Raw genomic sequence first — 16,775 nt, forward strand, 5'->3', positions numbered from 1 at the left:
ACAGGGTGGAATAGGGGAGACCCCGTATGTGTACTATAATGAGTCGTAGCAGTCCTGGCCTAGATACGCGCATTATCTGCTGTGAATCACTCACCTTCTCCTGTGTCGGGTACCGTTTCTCGAGATTCATTACTTTCCTGAAGGATGGGTGACATATCTGAGTAGCGTGTATGCGTGCTTGTCGAGCAGCAGACTCTTCTAACGCGAGGACTGCTATATTCCTCTCTTGTGAGACTTAAATCAATTGTGTCCTAGCCTCTATCATACCGATGTCATTGTTTTTGTATAACCATACATTGAATAATGATGTGAATGTAGCTTAACTCAGGGTAAGATTTCGATATGTTCTGACCGTTGGTGTAACTTGACTCTCTTTCTGGGGGCAGTAGGTTATGTTCTCTTCTAATAAAGTAATTGAGAGTATTGCGGTGTATTTGGGCGGCCAGCGGTGTTTGAAGTGATGGTAATCCGATTGGAGAATCTTGAAGTAATTGACTTTATTGGCTTCGAATATGAGGCAGATAGCATGTCAAGTGCTGTTAAGAAGCAATGAGTTAATGATAGTGTACGACAGGAAAGTACAATCGCCTTACGACTGGTTATATTCGAGTATCATATACACCACCTTGGCTATTGTTACACGTATGTATCTGGCATGTGGACTTTACTAACAGATTATAAATAGTCTTAGATATAGTTGTACAGATTCTCGTGGATTCTATCAAATATCAGAAATCATCCTCTATGGTCGAGTGGTCAGTCTTATATCAACTGCCTGGTCTATTCCACGGCTTCAGAAGGAATGAGAAAGAAAAGGTAAAACACTCTAAATCATTTGACAGTTACTGACTTTGTGTGGTAATAAAATCTTGATGATAATAGTAGGAAGGAAGAGCATAGCCTATACGACATATCATTTAAAAATTCCGTATTTATAAGCCTTCATGAAGCGCCCTTTTGGCCTGACCTACAAATTAGCTCATTTGGTCAGCTGAATGAGATGCTTCATAGTAAACGACACTGATATTTTGCTGGTGGTGAAAAATCTATATATAGGCCACGGCCTATCGGGATGAATTTCAGCGCCTACACTCACCGCCCTGGCCTCTAACTCAGCCTCGGGGATGCGGTATGAACGCTTGACGAAATTCTCGACGACGTTGACACTGTTGAGCTTTTAGATTACGGAGACCAGCTGTTTCACGTACTAGCGATACGAACTCAAGAAAGTTTGCGCAACAAAACTTTCGATGCTAGTTTTGGTATTCTTAAGAGTGCGCCGCTTCGCCAGCTACGTTCGCGTGAGCGGCAGCAATGATACTCACGCCTCAAGCCCTGCAGACGCCTACGATAGTGACTGTGGTTGTTAAATCAAGCGGTCTGGGCGTAGAAGTAATAGTAAGAAAGATATCGAGAAACAGGGAGGGTGCTAAGTCACGGCGCCAATGTGTGGCGTGGCCGATTAGCTTACCGGGCCACGAAACATGAACCAAGTTTACGTCCAATATCGGCCGAATCGCCGAGGTTACATGAGATGACGAGTCTGCATCCATAACAATACTGGGGTTCTGGGAGATCTAAGAATCGCGCACGACCCGGTCAGCTAGAAAGGTATATATGAACATGGATACATGCGACGGAGCTGGATACGACTAGCCCTGTAGTTGTAAGGAAGTAGATAATAGAGGTGAGATGAACCCTATCGATCTATGAGTGAAAATAGTTACAACAGTAAAACCTTAAGAGCGCTTTCTTGCGAAAGGATCTTGTATGCACATCTTTCTTCTAGCTGTGGATCATAATCATCTCAACAAGACTAGGAACAAGAAATATCAATCAGTGGGTGACGTTTTTACGGCCAATACATCAAGAGCGCGTCGGATTGGTTCGTAGCCTAAATCCCCGAACAGGGAGTGACCATCTCCCTGTAGACAATGTCTGTCTCCTCAGGGCTTGTTTCTCAGCATACCTCTTTTCGATGCTCTCCAGCGTACGACCCTTCGTCTCAAACATGTAAAGGGCGGAAACTACAGTGCAGAGCAAAGTAGCAAAAGCGAAGAAATAGTACGCGCCGAAGGTCGATGTTGCAACAAATATAGGAGTCGTGAGCGCCACGAGAAAATTCGCTATCTTCATACCTGTTAGCCTAGTCGAAAAGAGTCAAGATGAGTAACATACCCAGTTAGAGCTCTGTGCTAAACTCGCAGCACTGCTTCGCGTTCCTATCCAAAGGTCAGTAATTGCTATCAAGATACCAAGTAAAACAAGGGAGTGAGAAGGGTTCATACTACTGGGTAAACTCTCAATCAAGAAGGCTCGGACGCCAATAGCCCACGTGGCGCTAAAGACGGCGGCAAAGAGGTATATATTGACAATCACAACCCAGCGGCCGGCCCCTCTGTCCCCATGTACCTCGCCTGCCGCGTACAGTGAGCCCGAGATCAACATGAGGGTGAATATCAGGGAGCCACCGACGACGGCAGACGTCTTGCGGCCCCACGCATCAGCCCAAAGAGTCGCGGGGATTGTGACGACTAAGATCACAATAGCACTGACGCCTGAAGCGAGGAATGAAGCATTCTGTGAAGATATGCCCGCCATCTGTAGCAATATGGGCGCGTAGTAGAGCACGCCGTCGATCCCGGAGAATTGCTGGAATGCCAGGAGGAAACACCCCAATAGTGTCCGAGACCGGAACGGGCCGTGGAACGCCTCCTTGAGATCGTGCGCTGTGTCACGCACGCTCTGCCAGAAGGGCACGTTCGGTGAGTGTGGGAGCATCTCCGTTGACTGCGACTGTAACTCGAGTTTCTCAGCGTCGTCGAGACCTAGTTGTTCGATAACTTGATTCGCTTCGTCTGAACGTCCGCGCGCCTGTAGCCATCTAGGGCTTTGCGGTAGAAGCGGGGACGCTGCCACGTTGGCAAAAGCGATAGCAGCCTGAAGGGCGATGGGCAAACGCCAGGAAATCGAGCCTGAAAGATGAGAGGTGCCGTAGCAGATGAAGAACCCCAGTACGAGCCCTAACGAGATGAAGAACTGCGCAACCGAGGCCATCACGCCTCTTTTTCTCGCCGGAGATATCTCGCAGACATGCACGTATACGGTGCTGAGGAACAAGCCTTCGCCGACTCCCTTGAGCAATCGTCCCACGATGAACATTGCTAGCCACATGGATGATGTCTCCAGGGTCGCGCCTACACCGTAGACGAGCGAGCCTACTGCGATGATGCGCGTACGGCCATATCGGTCCGCGAGTACCCCGGTGATGAGTGCCGTCACTGCACCTGGGAGCAGGACTGATGAGACAACTATCCCATGGAGTGCAGGAGAAAGCTCGCCAAATGTGTTTCTGAACGACGTCATTGTTGTCACCGGCCCAATTGTGCCTGTGTCAAGACTATACATTCGTGTTAGGCCTACTGATCTATTCCAAAGTATGCTTTCACTAACCCGAACACCAAAGCATTGAGCGCCGAGATCACCGAGGCGCTCAGCCAGAGAGGGACACCACGGATACCATTCAACAGCATCACGGCGGTGGCACAATGAATAGTTCTGCGGATACCGAGACAACAAAGGCAAATGACCACGTTAGGAGGTCTTCCCGTAAGTTTTCTAGCCTAGCAAAATCATCATATTCTGTTAAATGTGTTATACACCAATATATAGGGGCCCGAATGACGGTGTACGGTAGTGAGCGACCTTGGCGGGGGAGCCGCTTTTGGTATATCCGCCTTACGAAAATTTTGGAGATCACGCCGTCCGTCCGTCCATCGGCGCGCCCTGCGAACGACAACAGGCAGGAGGCTCATGAGAACCTATTACTCATCTATCATACTGGGTCTCTTCTCCGAGATAGGCGGCCGTGTAAACATTGGCGCCGTCCGTGACCTCTGCCGTAGCTGCTCTGTCATTAGTACTAGTACAAATGATTTATTGCGAGACCAGTCAATGGTCTTCGCTTTCTGTCGGAGATGAAAGAGTATTGTTTAGAATAAAGCTTGTCATGAGCTTACTGTCGTACATGTATTTAATGAGGAAGAGACATCGATAAGCTTAGGGACATTATATCGCTGACTCGAGCACGAGGGGTCTCGTTACCTAAGCTATCTTTGAGGAGACAAAGCCTGTGATGAGAGACACATTCCCTGAGAGATACAATTAAGGTGGTCTTGATGATGGGTGAATGGTGTATTCTTGTTCTGGGCAAATCTGGGTCTAATCATGAACTCTGACAGCAATATCACTCTAAGTCATACGCGGTGAGCTCACTCATGGCTCATCCATGCAAGAGCTGACACCAATGAACTGATCATCAGAGTTATCCAAGAGGTGTTAATTGGCCGCGCAAATGACAGTACCGGATACCATAGCTTGCTTCCTACCGAACCATGTGTCTTAGTAAATACCCAATTGATATGTGATAGGTCCAGGTCAGACAATATGGTGTCGAGTTTCACAGCCAAGGGCCTGGGTCTCTCTCAGCAATCCCTGTTCCAACCTGCGATGGGAGACATCACAAGCAGCTTGAGTAACAGTTCTAAGACATCTCCTGAGGAATCTGCAATGCTTGCATGTTCCCGGGCCGTGTACGCACATAACCGCGGCTGCTGTGCGACAACAACGGCTTTGTCTAGATTTTCTGTGGCGTCTCCGTGCCTTGAGCATTCCGTTTCTGATACAGTCATACTGAGGCAGACGGGATGGGGTTATCCCCTGCTACCCCAAAGCGCCGTGTGACCACACCTAGAGACCTTATGTATGTTTTCGATAGATGAAGACTTGGAATCAAGCCCGTCCTGAGCCGTCAGGGCCCGAGGGTTGTGCCACCGGAAACCCTAGAGCGATCACTCGTGCGTGTCAGCGACTGTTCCTACTCGTGTTGAGGCGCAAAGAAAATTTAATCTGTTAAATGAAAGTTTTGATCACTGTGCTCATCCCCAAGGTTAGGAAATACGTATGGGGACTCGGTGGCAAAACTTGTCTTCTTGTCTCATCATAACAGACACCGGGACTTCAGACTGCATGATTAGGGCTGATCGATATAAGCACGAAAGACCAAGCTACAACTAGGTGAAGACCAGCATCAACGGATCTTGTGATCATGATTGATCTAATAGGCACAATACCTAGCCATTGCCCATTCACAGCGCAGGGCGAATCCATGTTAACAGTGACCGTCAATTTAACGTACTAATTAACCCAGAGCTAGGTAGCAAGCTTATGCCCATACTTAGAGCAAAGAGTTGAGCTACTCTATTAAGTAAGCAAATGAACAACTGTAGATATCATACTTGGTAGATCCATGGACGGATTGAAATACACGTGTAAAACTAGCTAAAAAGAAAACGGAAAACCCCTAAATTGGGCAAAAGACCAGAATGCTTGAAAATTGGGGAAATTGTTTCTCCAAATAATTAGTATCGCGTGTTGTTCACGCCACCTCGCCAGTCAGGTACCGTAACATTCTGACGTAATCCGATCCCTGATCATGAATTGGTACCTATAGTGTACCTACCACATCCATCCAGTCGCTACCTGTAGGTACATCTAATGTAGACATGGCATCGAAGGAGACGAGCTACGCCGATCCGCTTGAGGAACAACACATCGGCCCCATTCCGTTCCTCCACGAGACGTGTCGGCATGAAGCGGCGAGCAAGCATCACCCGGTGACGGCCGCGACGTCACCGACGCCCGGGATATGGCGCCGGTACCAGTCCCGGGATAATCGCAAAGGGCGCCACGCTGTTGTAATCTCACCACCGAGTGAGGCGAGACATGGGATTTCTCACCCCCATGCTGTTGGGACGCTCAAGGCGAGCTTGCGGGGGATGGGGAGGATGCTGGTGAGATATCCTGTGTTCGATGTTAGTTATGATGTTGCTGTCATATTCACTTTGGGTAAGTTGCATTTCATCCCTTGTGCGATGAATAGGGAGTGCACTCTGTTCCTCGAAGGCTCTCAGGTGGTGAATTCAGGCTTTTTTTTTTTCATAGGCATGGGTACAGCGCTGATTATCGGAACCTCAGCTGATGAGAGTGCTCTGCGAATGGGCTGTGTGAATATCTTGAATAGACTAACGCAATAGATTCAGGGTCTGTGATCTGGGTCGTCAACGGCTTCTTCGCCTGGCTACCCGTTCAATGGCCTTCGACGGAATTTGTCGGTGAGGAGGGCCTGGGAGCCGGCATCACTGCCTTCATAGGCGCTACTGTCTTCGAGCTCGGGTCCGTGCTCCTAGTGCTCGAGGCCGTCAACGAAAGACGGACGGATTGCTTCGGGTGGGCGCTCGAGGAAGCTATGAACAGCTATGGCCTTCTGCTTCGCCCGGATCCCGCCGGATGTGCGCATCACCACTCAGTTCGAGACAGTCTTCTCACAGCACGGGAGGCTGAAACTGATAGAAGAGGAGATAGATCTTGGGAGTGGTGGCCGACCTGGTCTGAACTGAAGACGCACTATTTCCGAGAGATCGGATTCCTGGCGTCTTTTGCGCAGTTTGTTGCGGCGACTGTGTTCTGGATATCGGGGTTCACTGCTTTGCCTTCCATCCAAGGTCGTCTTTCTACCCCCGCTGTTAACGGGGTGTATTGGCTACCCCAGGTATGTACCTGAGATATAGGTTGTATTTCGTGCCGCGCTCATATCATTTAGGTGGTCGGCGGTGTTGGGTTTATCATTTCCAGTCTCTTGTTCATGATCGAGACACAGACAACGTGGTATACGCCTGCTCTTAACGTCCTTGGCTGGCACATAGGATTCTGGAACTTGATCGGTTCAATCGGCTTTACACTTTGCGGTGCAGCCGGATTTTCAAGTAGCGAAGCTGCTGTTTATACTTCTGATCTGTCAACTTTTATCGGTTCTTGGGCATTTCTAGTAAGTATGCCGTTCTCTGATCCTTCTTGGTCATCTAGACGCTATAAATTCAGGTACAATCAGACTAACAGCTTTGTTTATAGATTGGCAGTGTGATTCAATGGTATGAGAGTCTGGATAAATACCCCGTTCGCATTCAATGAGAACATATGCAGCAAGTGAGAACGGCTAATTATGATTTTAAATTCATCGCACTATTATCGATCGTGATCCTTTGAATTCGTGACTTGTCTACGAAGAAAGGCTGAAAGATATGGCGTGCCACCGTTTGGCTACCTGCCAAGCTGAGATTATCTGTCCAACCCCTCCCGCTCGTCAAGTGTCTACGTAGTACTGGTTGGAAGTAGGCAATCAGCCAGCTTAAGTCAACCTGTTGGCCACAAACCCAACTGTATGTGTGATGAACAACTGCAGCATAGAAAAGGGACCGGCCTACTCATTTCACGCCGGATGGGGTTGAGAAACCATCTGCAAAACACCGTGTGCACAACTGTGGTGGCTGTCATTAGCGAGCCAAAAAGAAAAACTCACAGTGTTTTAGATTGATAGGCGCAAGCTGTGGTCGCCCTTTGCGTGTGACCTGAAACCTCACTGTAGTGCCGGTGGTCATCTGCGCTGTGTATTACAGGGAAAATTTCCTGCTTTTGCTCCCCAAAGTTATATATGTGCGCGTGGGTTGAGCTGTCAAACTCTGAGATGATAACGCAAGGCTCAACTAGAGTGAAGCGACTAAAATCTAGCCATTTTTACCCCTCAACTGATACCATCTTGTACTGTGTTTTGACATACCTAACTTGGTTGTGATGTCCATTCGCTCTTGGTTTCTTCTTTTGGGCTGAACCAAATATTTGAAACCAGCAAGACACGGGCTCTTATTGAGGTAGGTATTATTATATATACCTACTTCCGTGTCTTAATATGATCAAGAAACAAGCACACCCTCTTCGGTACATTGACTCACCGCATGTGCTCGGTCACTACACTAACGCAGGTATATTGGATTTACATCCTCGTGGAACCATGATGTACGTAGGGGAGATGTCGAAGAAACCCATTATTCTCCGACAAATATGTCTCGGACGAGTAATTTCTGTTTCACAAAGTACCTTGCCAATTGAAACGGCTACTCGAGGTAACAAGACGAGGGAGTAAAGATGCCAGAAGCTGAAGGGCGGGCACAGGTATTAATTAATCGTTAGAGAAAGGCACCAACAGGAGGGATGGTTGGCTATCAAAGGCGTACGTACCTATATCCCCGTCCTAATCACGTATTTCCTAAGCGCGTGTGCATGTAACCCGTAGTAGGAGAGCTTGAAACTTCGACTAGCATAGTAAAATAACGATGTTAGTAATAGCAATAGATAGCAATATGTTTCCCGGCCTCGTTGAACTCAGGTCGAACTTGTCTTGGGCAAAGAAATTCATTGGCATACTCCGTACATGGTACAGTATAGTAGGCGACTTGTTTGAGACTAGGTAGCTCAACGTTGCTTCTTGAACTGCCTCGGATGCACGGCCGGGAAGGAGAGTATAACGTCATAAACGGCGAAAAGTGCTGAGCACTACTATGTAATAATTTGTCGCGAGTTAACGCGCCCTCGGGTTTCGCGGAGACACTGCTTAGCATAGGTATTATACTTACGGAGCATACTTCGTAGGATGGGATAAATAGCTGCTGTCACCGTGTAGATACTTAGACATTGTAGAATGGGTTAAGATGTCAGCCTCGCATGATCGAGGATTCGAGAACAGGATACTGAAGGCAGACACAGCTGAGGTAAAACGCATCGACCGTCGGAAAATATGTAACTATCACCTGGATAGGGATGGATAAGGTGATTTTCGCATTCAATGTAACCACAATGGCCAGATCCAAGCGAGATGGCTACAGCACACCCAAGCAGCGTAGTAGCGTGTGCGCTTGGGTGCTAAGTACGGCCTCGCCGTTCTAGCGTAATTTGCCCTTTGGACTGACATAACCTACTTACAGTACCTCAAATAACACACTTACATAGTGCGAAGTACATATCGTAAGTAGGAGAGATCCGGTGCTAATGGAGTGCAGTACATAGTAGCAAAAGCGCGGCTCAAGATCCTGGATCCCTGTAATTTCAAGCTTCCCGCGCCTGTTATTAACGGGCTATTATCATCGAGAGTCAGGACAACATGACCTACTATGTAACCGTCCAGCGGCTACAGTATGCCGCCTAATAGTAATTTCATGGTAATAATCGTAATAATCATGCTTCATGCGACAGACCTACCTACGAACGAGGTAGGTAAACGAGGTAGGTAAACGAGGTAGGTAAATGAGTAGACACATGGCAGGCATGTCATGTGTGATCTCCAAGGACAAGTGCTCGTCACGACAGGTGGTAGGTATACCTCTTCCAAGGCATTCGATAGATGGCCTATATGAACAGATGTGGAACACTGGCAAGTCAAAGCGGTCGCGCATGCTGGCCAGTGTTCGCCGTTCTTTAATAAATGTCGCTATTAAGCTAGGTATCGAGCAGCCCGAAGGAGAGGTAGGGACCGAAGAGGAGCGAGGCATCTATCTTGGCATACCTATGGCATGGCAATGCTCCAAGCACTCACTCACTCACTCATTCATTTAGTGCTGAGGTCCTATAAATAATCCGATTCGGCTGAAATGTTCCGATTCGCTGTGACGGGTAGATGCGCACGACGCAGAAAAAAAAGAAACCTGGACCTGGACCAAGAACAGCAAAGGCCGCTTGGCCGCCGTTTCGCAGTCTTCTTCTTGCATCGCGAGATGGGTGAGATGGGTGGCTCTTGTCTGGTCTTGGGTCGTGGCCTTGGGTCTTGGTCCTGGTTCGGTGTAAGTGAGGAGTCTGGTGACGCGACACGCAGCTGAAGGCGTCTGCAGCATGCGCGATGCACGCGGGTGGGCGAAAGGGTGGATGGCATTTTGATGGCTAGTGCATGTACCTGCATTTGAACGCCGTATCGGGCGGCTGTGGTTGGGCACCAGGTCCCCACTTGCCGAGCTCAGGCCCCGAAGAGGATTAGCCGCGGCCAGTGCATGAAGAAATATAGTATTTCAATGTACACGTAGAATACCTAGGTTACCTACCTAGAGTCTGATAGAGCTCTCGGGCATGGCATGGGCGCTGCACGGTTGTCCTACTGCAAGCAAACCCTCCATAATATACTATGTACATAGTATGTAGGTAAGCAGCTAGATAACCAGTACTCTGATACTTATGTATGTAAAGGAGCAAGATTGTGCTTGATTACACTGCTCATTTATACTTAATGTTGGATCTACTCTATGTAGATAAGTAGGTAGATACCAGGTACCTAGACAATGTAGATAATGTACATCTCAGGTCCTCCCTGGATATTAATACCAGCATTCATGGGGCACTGATTTACCGTGAGTATCTACGCGGGAAATTACGAGATGGGGAACACCCGCATGGACCTTAACAAGAACCTGACAAGGACCTTGACTGACATCGTGGTACAGTTGTAACCTTGGAAGGCTTGGTGGGATGCCAGGGTTCCACCAGCTAGAATTAAATACGTGCTGCTCCCATAAAGCCTCATTTCCTTATTTCCCTGTTTCCTTGTTTCCATCGCGCAGAGAAACATTACGCCTCGAGCTGCTTAGGAGTAGACATGATACAATGAACAGCAGGACTTGTTCTATCATAAGCACATAGGTAGGCGAGGTAAAGCTAAAGGTACCTTGCCTAAGGTATTGTTTACCTAGGTAGAGTCTAAATACTGCGATAGCACTCTCATTTACCGCTACTGTAGGTACGGTAGTCGCTTACGCCCTAACTGCTCTTTGCAGTTAGTTATATCGTTCTACCTAGCTTTGAACGTTGAGGCCAGTAAGTCTAAAGGTTAGATTCCCGCTAGGTACCATACTACTGTCTAGGAGCGTTTCGTCCTTTGCTGTACGAGTGAATAATGTCTGCCCCAGACGCCTTCGATCATCCTCTTTTTCATATTCCCTATGTTATGACTTGGTTGTGCTTCTCTCTCACACAGTGAAGAAAGAGCATTCTGTTTCTGGCCATGATAGATGGACAGGCAGTAGATCGCCGACACTTGTTACAAGTACAGGTAGTAGGTACAAGGTACAGCTGTAGCGCACGGTTGCGTCCCAGGCACTGTAAGTATATCCCTAGGTGGGTACCTATGTACTTAGTTCGTTTCTCTTTCGCGATTTTACACTAAACTTGTTTAAGTAGGCAATCTCTTGATCAATTAGCATTATGGGTGAGAGCCGATTTCCCTGGCGATGTCGTGAGCGTACCGGTATCTACATAACTGCCTATTCTACCTATTTATATATATTAGAGATAAACATTATGTTGTAGTGAAATGGCTTTTGTGAGCAGCCAACCCGAGTTTCTCATGGTGACTATAGGTATATATTTTTATAGGTAGGAGACAGGCCATGGTCTTACATTGAAAGTACTTACTGTAAGTATGTGCCCAGGTAGGTTGTATGAGGTACAGCAGTCAGGCTACCTAGGTACACTAGTAGCCCACTGTCTGCCCGCTGGTAGCGAACCGGGACCGCTGTACAGTACTCTAGCGGGCGGTACTGTACCCAGGAAAGGCCCTGTATTTCAGTTTGCAGCCAATCTCCCCCGGGCAAATCTCTCTCCCTCTCTCAATCCGGCCGACCGCCAGTCGCCTATACCTACTCCTTTCCTTCCTTCCCTCCTCCGGATGCGCCAGTGTGATTCTCTCGGCTTTGGAATCCAACGGCCTGGGAAAGAGAGAGTCCGAGTGGTTGTTTGTTGTCGCACGATTGACTCTTTGGCCTCTGGCGCTGTTGTCGCTGTCGTCGTGTTGTCCGCAGTTCGCAGCTCGCATCTTTTTTTTTATCCTTCTTTTCCCTCTCCTCGCCCTTCCAGGTACCTTCCTACCTATCAATTGGCCAGCCTAGGTGCATTTGTGCTCCCTTCCTCACAACCAACGAGCATCGAGAATCACCAGATACTCCAGCCTAGCCGTGCCAGGCCAGGCCACGCCAGCCATATCGCACCATCACCAGCGAAGCAACGCACTGACCGGGCGGACGACCTTGGCCTCATCCAAACGCGACCGCCGAAACGAAACACCAGCGCTGTGCAATTGAGTTCGAAGCATCGTCACTATCAGAAACCCAAACGCCCGACGTACCTGGCCTCGCTAGCGTCATCCTACATTAACTTGCATATAATTCTTTTCTCTGACATTATCAGAAAGGTAATTCACAGCGGCTCGACCATAGCACATCTGTCAAGTGAAGTCAATTCAAACCAAGGCCCACACGAATCGGATCAAGCTAGACGACGCGACAGAAAACCACCGCGACCTGGCAACGCAATTCGATACAACTATACCGATCAACCTATACCGCGTTCGCCGCCCACGATCGACCCTCAGACTTGTGTTGTCCTCAATTAAAGCTATCCAGACCAGAACGGGCGGGTGAGCGATAATCTGTCTCTGTGGCACTACACGCAATAAAATCCTGGCTTATTGGACGACCAAACGGTCAGACCGCTCTTGGACCTACTGCGTAGTTCTTTGCATTGACCCGGCGCGTCTTCAGCTTTGTATGCAATCTAGCAATCTCACAGTTCACAAACCGGACTATTCCCTGCTCTGCCCTACCCTGCCCACAACAGCCCTGTCTGGTCTTTTGCTCTTGCATGTTTACGGTGTACTGCATCGCATAACAGCCGATTTTTCCTGGTCAGCCTGATTTTTTGTTTCAAATATCTCGCAACAGCTACTGCCAAGGTGCTGTTTGTGCCAGCATACCAAGTCCGGCTTCTGCATTTGGTACATCTCGTTAGCTTTCGGTGTTCGTTGATTGTTCTACGCGTTGGGCGTAGAAAATGTCTTCTGCTGCATTACAATCTGCTCCCCATCAGCCAACCTCACTTTCTGCATTAAACACACACACGCCGTCGGCATCTCCCTCGAACCGTCAATATACCCCAGCTCAGTCTCCGAATCGCGAAGGTCGCTATGCAAACAGAGAACACCCATCCGCTTCGCCTGGACACTCGTCGAAACGCCCTTCTACGAGACCTAGCGGAAATTCTGCCAACACAACAAGTCCTATTCCTACCTACCTAGATCAGTCGCAACCAACCATGACTTCGCGCACTACATTGGCATCGCCGGCCCCTGTGATGGCCGCCTCTGCCGAGTACGAGAAGCCAGCTTCAGGCCGCCGGCGACACGACCCCCCAGTAGCTCCTCCTCGGACTTCCTCGACACAGTATGGTAACACAGGTTCGGGGCAACCTGTCGGACGTAGAGCTGCACGTGCTGAAGAACGTGCCGCAGACTCTCCTAGGCGGACACCTGGGGAGGATAGCAAAATGAGTTCTAATGGGTATCCAGATATCCGGCCATCTGCGTATGACGAACCAAGCTCGCGCACGAGCAGAACGGGGTCCCAGCATGCACCTCAAGCGATGTTGCATGCATCAGAGGATCAGAGGGACCAGCGTCAAACCGCATCCACTACAATACCTGTCCGCACTCGTGATCAACAGGCAGCGTCGATGTCATCCAAGCAGCCGTCTCGTGAGGCCAGTGAAGTGCTTAACCGCGTTATAGTTTCGCAACCCGAAGTCGACCTGGAGAGAGAGAAGGAACGCCGAGAGGAGTCCAAGCCGCATGGAACATCAGCAGCGTACAATGACGATGAGGCAGTCGCAACATCTCCAGTAGTGCACATGCACGAAGCTCAAGATGAAAGTCGACGTGGTGGTCGTAGCCGGCATGAGCATTCTAAACGGGAAAAGTCATCGCGATTTGGTGACTATTATTTGGGCAATACTATTGGTGAAGGCGAGTTCGGAAAAGTCAAGTTGGGTTGGAAGCAAGATGGTGGCGTCCAGGTGCGGCCTAATATTCTGAATATTGTTGTGCTGGCAAGTAACTAATCTGAGTGCCAGGTTGCGATTAAACTTATCCGCCGTGATAGTGTGGGCAACAATCCTTCACGGTTAGCCAAAATCTACCGTGAAGTCGCCATCTTGCGAGGGCTTTCCCATCCAAACATTGTTAGATTACACGAAATGTCCGAAACCGAACGCCATATTGGCATTGTCCTCGAATACGCCTCTGGTGGTGAACTATTCGATTACATTTTAAACCACCGTTATCTCAAAGATCAAGCTGCAAGGAGGCTTTTTGCCCAGTTAATATCAGGTGTGGGTTACTTGCACAAAAAGGGTATTGTTCATCGAGATCTTAAGTTAGAGAATTTGCTTCTTGACCGGAACCGGAATATCATCATTACCGACTTTGGCTTTGCCAATACGTTCGATGCGGCCGATGAATTGACGGAAGAAGAAGAGCTCAATCTACCCGATCGTGACTTCGTCAAGCGAACTGGTTTGGACAAGACCAAACCAAATGGCATGCGCAGAGGTGACCTGATGCAGACAAGCTGTGGAAGCCCATGCTATGCTGCACCAGAATTAGTTGTTAGCGACTCATTGTATACTGGTCGCAAAGTTGATGTCTGGAGTTGCGGTGTTATTCTAGTATGTATATCCCCCTTTTTCGCATGAAACCGGCACAAACTCACATCGGCTCGAAGTATGCCATGCTTGCAGGATATCTACCCTTTGATGACGACCCTGACAACCCAGAAGGCGATAATATCAATTTATTGTATAAGTATATTGTTAATACCCCCCTCACATTCCCTGAGTATGTAACTCCGCATGCTCGCGATCTGCTTCGCCGCATCCTAGTACCAAGCCCGCGAAAACGAGCCGATTTATTCGAGGTTGCCCGACATAGTTGGCTCAGCGAATACGCACATGTAGTAGAACTAATCACCAGCACTACTACGACATCTAGTGAAATCCAGAACACTACTGTACCATCCGACGAAGTTGAATCTGGTGGTTTGGCAAGAAGTGCCTCTGTTAGAGAGCAAACAAAGACTAAAGCAACCACTACTATTCCAGTTGGCGATTTGGCACGGAAACAGGGCAAAGTTGATGCTGATGAAGTATCCCACACGAAACAGCAGAGGGATAATAAACGGCGGACAGTACAAGTGGAATACGTCGCTCCTACAACGCAGACCCAGAGGGGAGCAGAACAACCTGAAGCTCATACTTCTTCTCATGCCAAGAGTAAAGGTAAATCTTCCAGCCAGGGTCCTGCAGATGTTCAGTCTTCACATGAAAAACCGTTACCGAAAGACCCCCCGCTTGTGAAAGACCCGTACGCTGGGTCATCTAGAGATTCTCGAAAGCCACCGAATGCGCACCGACGGGACGTGCCTCCTCCACGATCAAGTCAAGGACGTTCTACATCTGATCATGCATATATGTCTACCAGTGCTGGGCCATCTGTATCGAGACCTGCTACTGGTGGATCGATACATTCTTCTGGTTCTAGAGGACTAGTTCCATCCTCACGAGCGTCGTACGGCTTACCTTTACCCCCTGCCGTTGCCGGTACTAACGCGCAAGGAAGCATACAACAACCGAAGGGTCCTAAGAATTACGTCATATCAAACCCGATTCCACAAGATACCGCCGATCTAAGCTTCGGGCGACCGAGCATCAACATGCCTCCTAAATTCGCCGAAGTCTCTGGGTTTAATACTCGGCCCACTCCGCCATCGGGCGAGGGCAAGGGCCATAGGAGATCGAACACTATCGGTGAGATCGGTGGCAAGATTTTTGGTCGCAGCGGATCGATATTTGGTGCCCGTAAGAAGCGAGAAGGGGAAAAGCCTTCCAAGAAGTATCCGCCTGTCAGCATGTCCAATACCATGCCCGGCGAGTCTAGGGTATCTATGGATTCTAGGGCTTCCCGTAAATCATTTACGCTGGGCCTTGGAAAGAAACGCAGCGGTAGTATAATAGGCTCTCAAGCATCAGCTGAGAGGCCACCAAATGCTAGGCGTTTCTCCATAATGAAGGTTATGGGTTTGGGCAAAGATGCTTCACCACCCCCCGATGGCTCACAGCCTGATCTACCAATTCAAGACCCGCCAGAGGTAGACCCCTATGGTCGATATGTCAACCCACCTCCGAGTCAGAGCAACCCTGGACAGCAACATACAGATGGAATTTATGAGCAGCCCTTGGAAACACAACAGGCACCACCTCAAATCAATCATGGCCCCAGCTCTGCTGTTCATCGTCGCTATCCTTCAGAATCTCAAGCTTCTGCCATTCCCTCCTATTTACAACAAGGTGCCGTGCTGAATTCGGAATCAGAGTCTTCTGTTGATCGCCCACAACGGAGACCACCTAACTCAGCTCCATACCAGTCTGGCTATGATTCTGACCAATTTGACAGCCGTCGGACAGGCAACCGGCAAGGTGAACGTGTGCTTCAAAAGAACAAGCGCTTCGTAGATGCGTACGACGAAGAAGAGTACGGAAGGCCACGGGATCATGCTGGAAGTAGTGGCGCTGCGAAGAGAGTTATGGACTTCTTTAGACGTAGGGGGCGAGCAAGGGGTGGCGAGGTCTAGGCAGGCGAGCCAAACAACACACTCTTCCTACTCCATTCACATCATCCACGTTGCCCTGGTCGGCCTGGAAACATTCCTAATGAGTTATACTCTCCCTGGAACCCAAGTTGGACCTGGCTGGCGATACTCTGATTCTTATGCTAGGTTGCTGATGATCTGCATCAGCGAAGGCGTGTTCAGAGCTTCGGGAAAGCGCAAAGCGCAGCTTACAAGGTCGGCATCATCACATGCTGATAAACTTACGGCCTGCTGACGATGTGACGTGACGATAGTGAATGATTTATAGTTAAGTATTCAATTTCGATATGGGCATCCGGTTGGGAGTTCGACTGGCGGTTTAGATCAAGTTTTGTGGTCTTCTCCTTTTACTTTTCTCTCTACTCTCCT

General features: G+C 48.8%; 4 protein-coding genes across 4 annotated transcripts; 3 read left to right on the forward strand and 1 right to left on the reverse strand.

Annotated features, from left to right (window-relative positions):
- Window positions 1-1,866: 1,866 nt before the first annotated feature.
- F5B22DRAFT_646165 (sugar transport protein) lies at window positions 1,867-3,533 on the reverse strand (the record flags this gene model as incomplete). The annotated part of the gene is made up of 4 exons (XM_047978694.1): window positions 1,867-2,130; window positions 2,179-2,222; window positions 2,289-3,400; window positions 3,454-3,533. The coding sequence occupies 4 exons, from the start codon at window positions 3,531-3,533 to the stop codon at window positions 1,867-1,869; spliced, it is 1,500 nt and encodes a 499-aa protein (XP_047831275.1).
- A 1,621-nt stretch (window positions 3,534-5,154) lies between these two features.
- F5B22DRAFT_131506 (uncharacterized protein) lies at window positions 5,155-7,417 on the forward strand. The gene is made up of 4 exons (XM_047968962.1): window positions 5,155-5,907; window positions 6,102-6,610; window positions 6,662-6,886; window positions 6,970-7,417. The coding sequence occupies exons 1-4, from the start codon at window positions 5,565-5,567 to the stop codon at window positions 7,027-7,029; spliced, it is 1,137 nt and encodes a 378-aa protein (XP_047831276.1). The 5' UTR covers window positions 5,155-5,564; the 3' UTR covers window positions 7,030-7,417.
- Window positions 7,418-11,539: 4,122 nt separating this feature from the next.
- F5B22DRAFT_131738 (uncharacterized protein) lies at window positions 11,540-12,540 on the forward strand. The gene has a single exon (XM_047968963.1). It carries the CDS (start codon window positions 11,600-11,602, stop codon window positions 12,320-12,322), a length of 723 nt encoding a protein of 240 aa, XP_047831277.1. The 5' UTR covers window positions 11,540-11,599; the 3' UTR covers window positions 12,323-12,540.
- A 219-nt stretch (window positions 12,541-12,759) lies between these two features.
- F5B22DRAFT_646167 (uncharacterized protein) lies at window positions 12,760-16,388 on the forward strand (the record flags this gene model as incomplete). The annotated part of the gene is made up of 3 exons (XM_047978695.1): window positions 12,760-13,776; window positions 13,834-14,427; window positions 14,484-16,388. The coding sequence occupies 3 exons, from the start codon at window positions 12,760-12,762 to the stop codon at window positions 16,386-16,388; spliced, it is 3,516 nt and encodes a 1,171-aa protein (XP_047831278.1).
- Window positions 16,389-16,775: the final 387 nt, after the last annotated feature.

Source organism: Xylaria bambusicola, assembly GCF_022495145.1.
Source record: "Xylaria bambusicola strain CBS 139988 unplaced genomic scaffold F5B22scaffold_18, whole genome shotgun sequence".
Classification (NCBI taxonomy): domain Eukaryota; kingdom Fungi; phylum Ascomycota; class Sordariomycetes; order Xylariales; family Xylariaceae; genus Xylaria; species Xylaria bambusicola.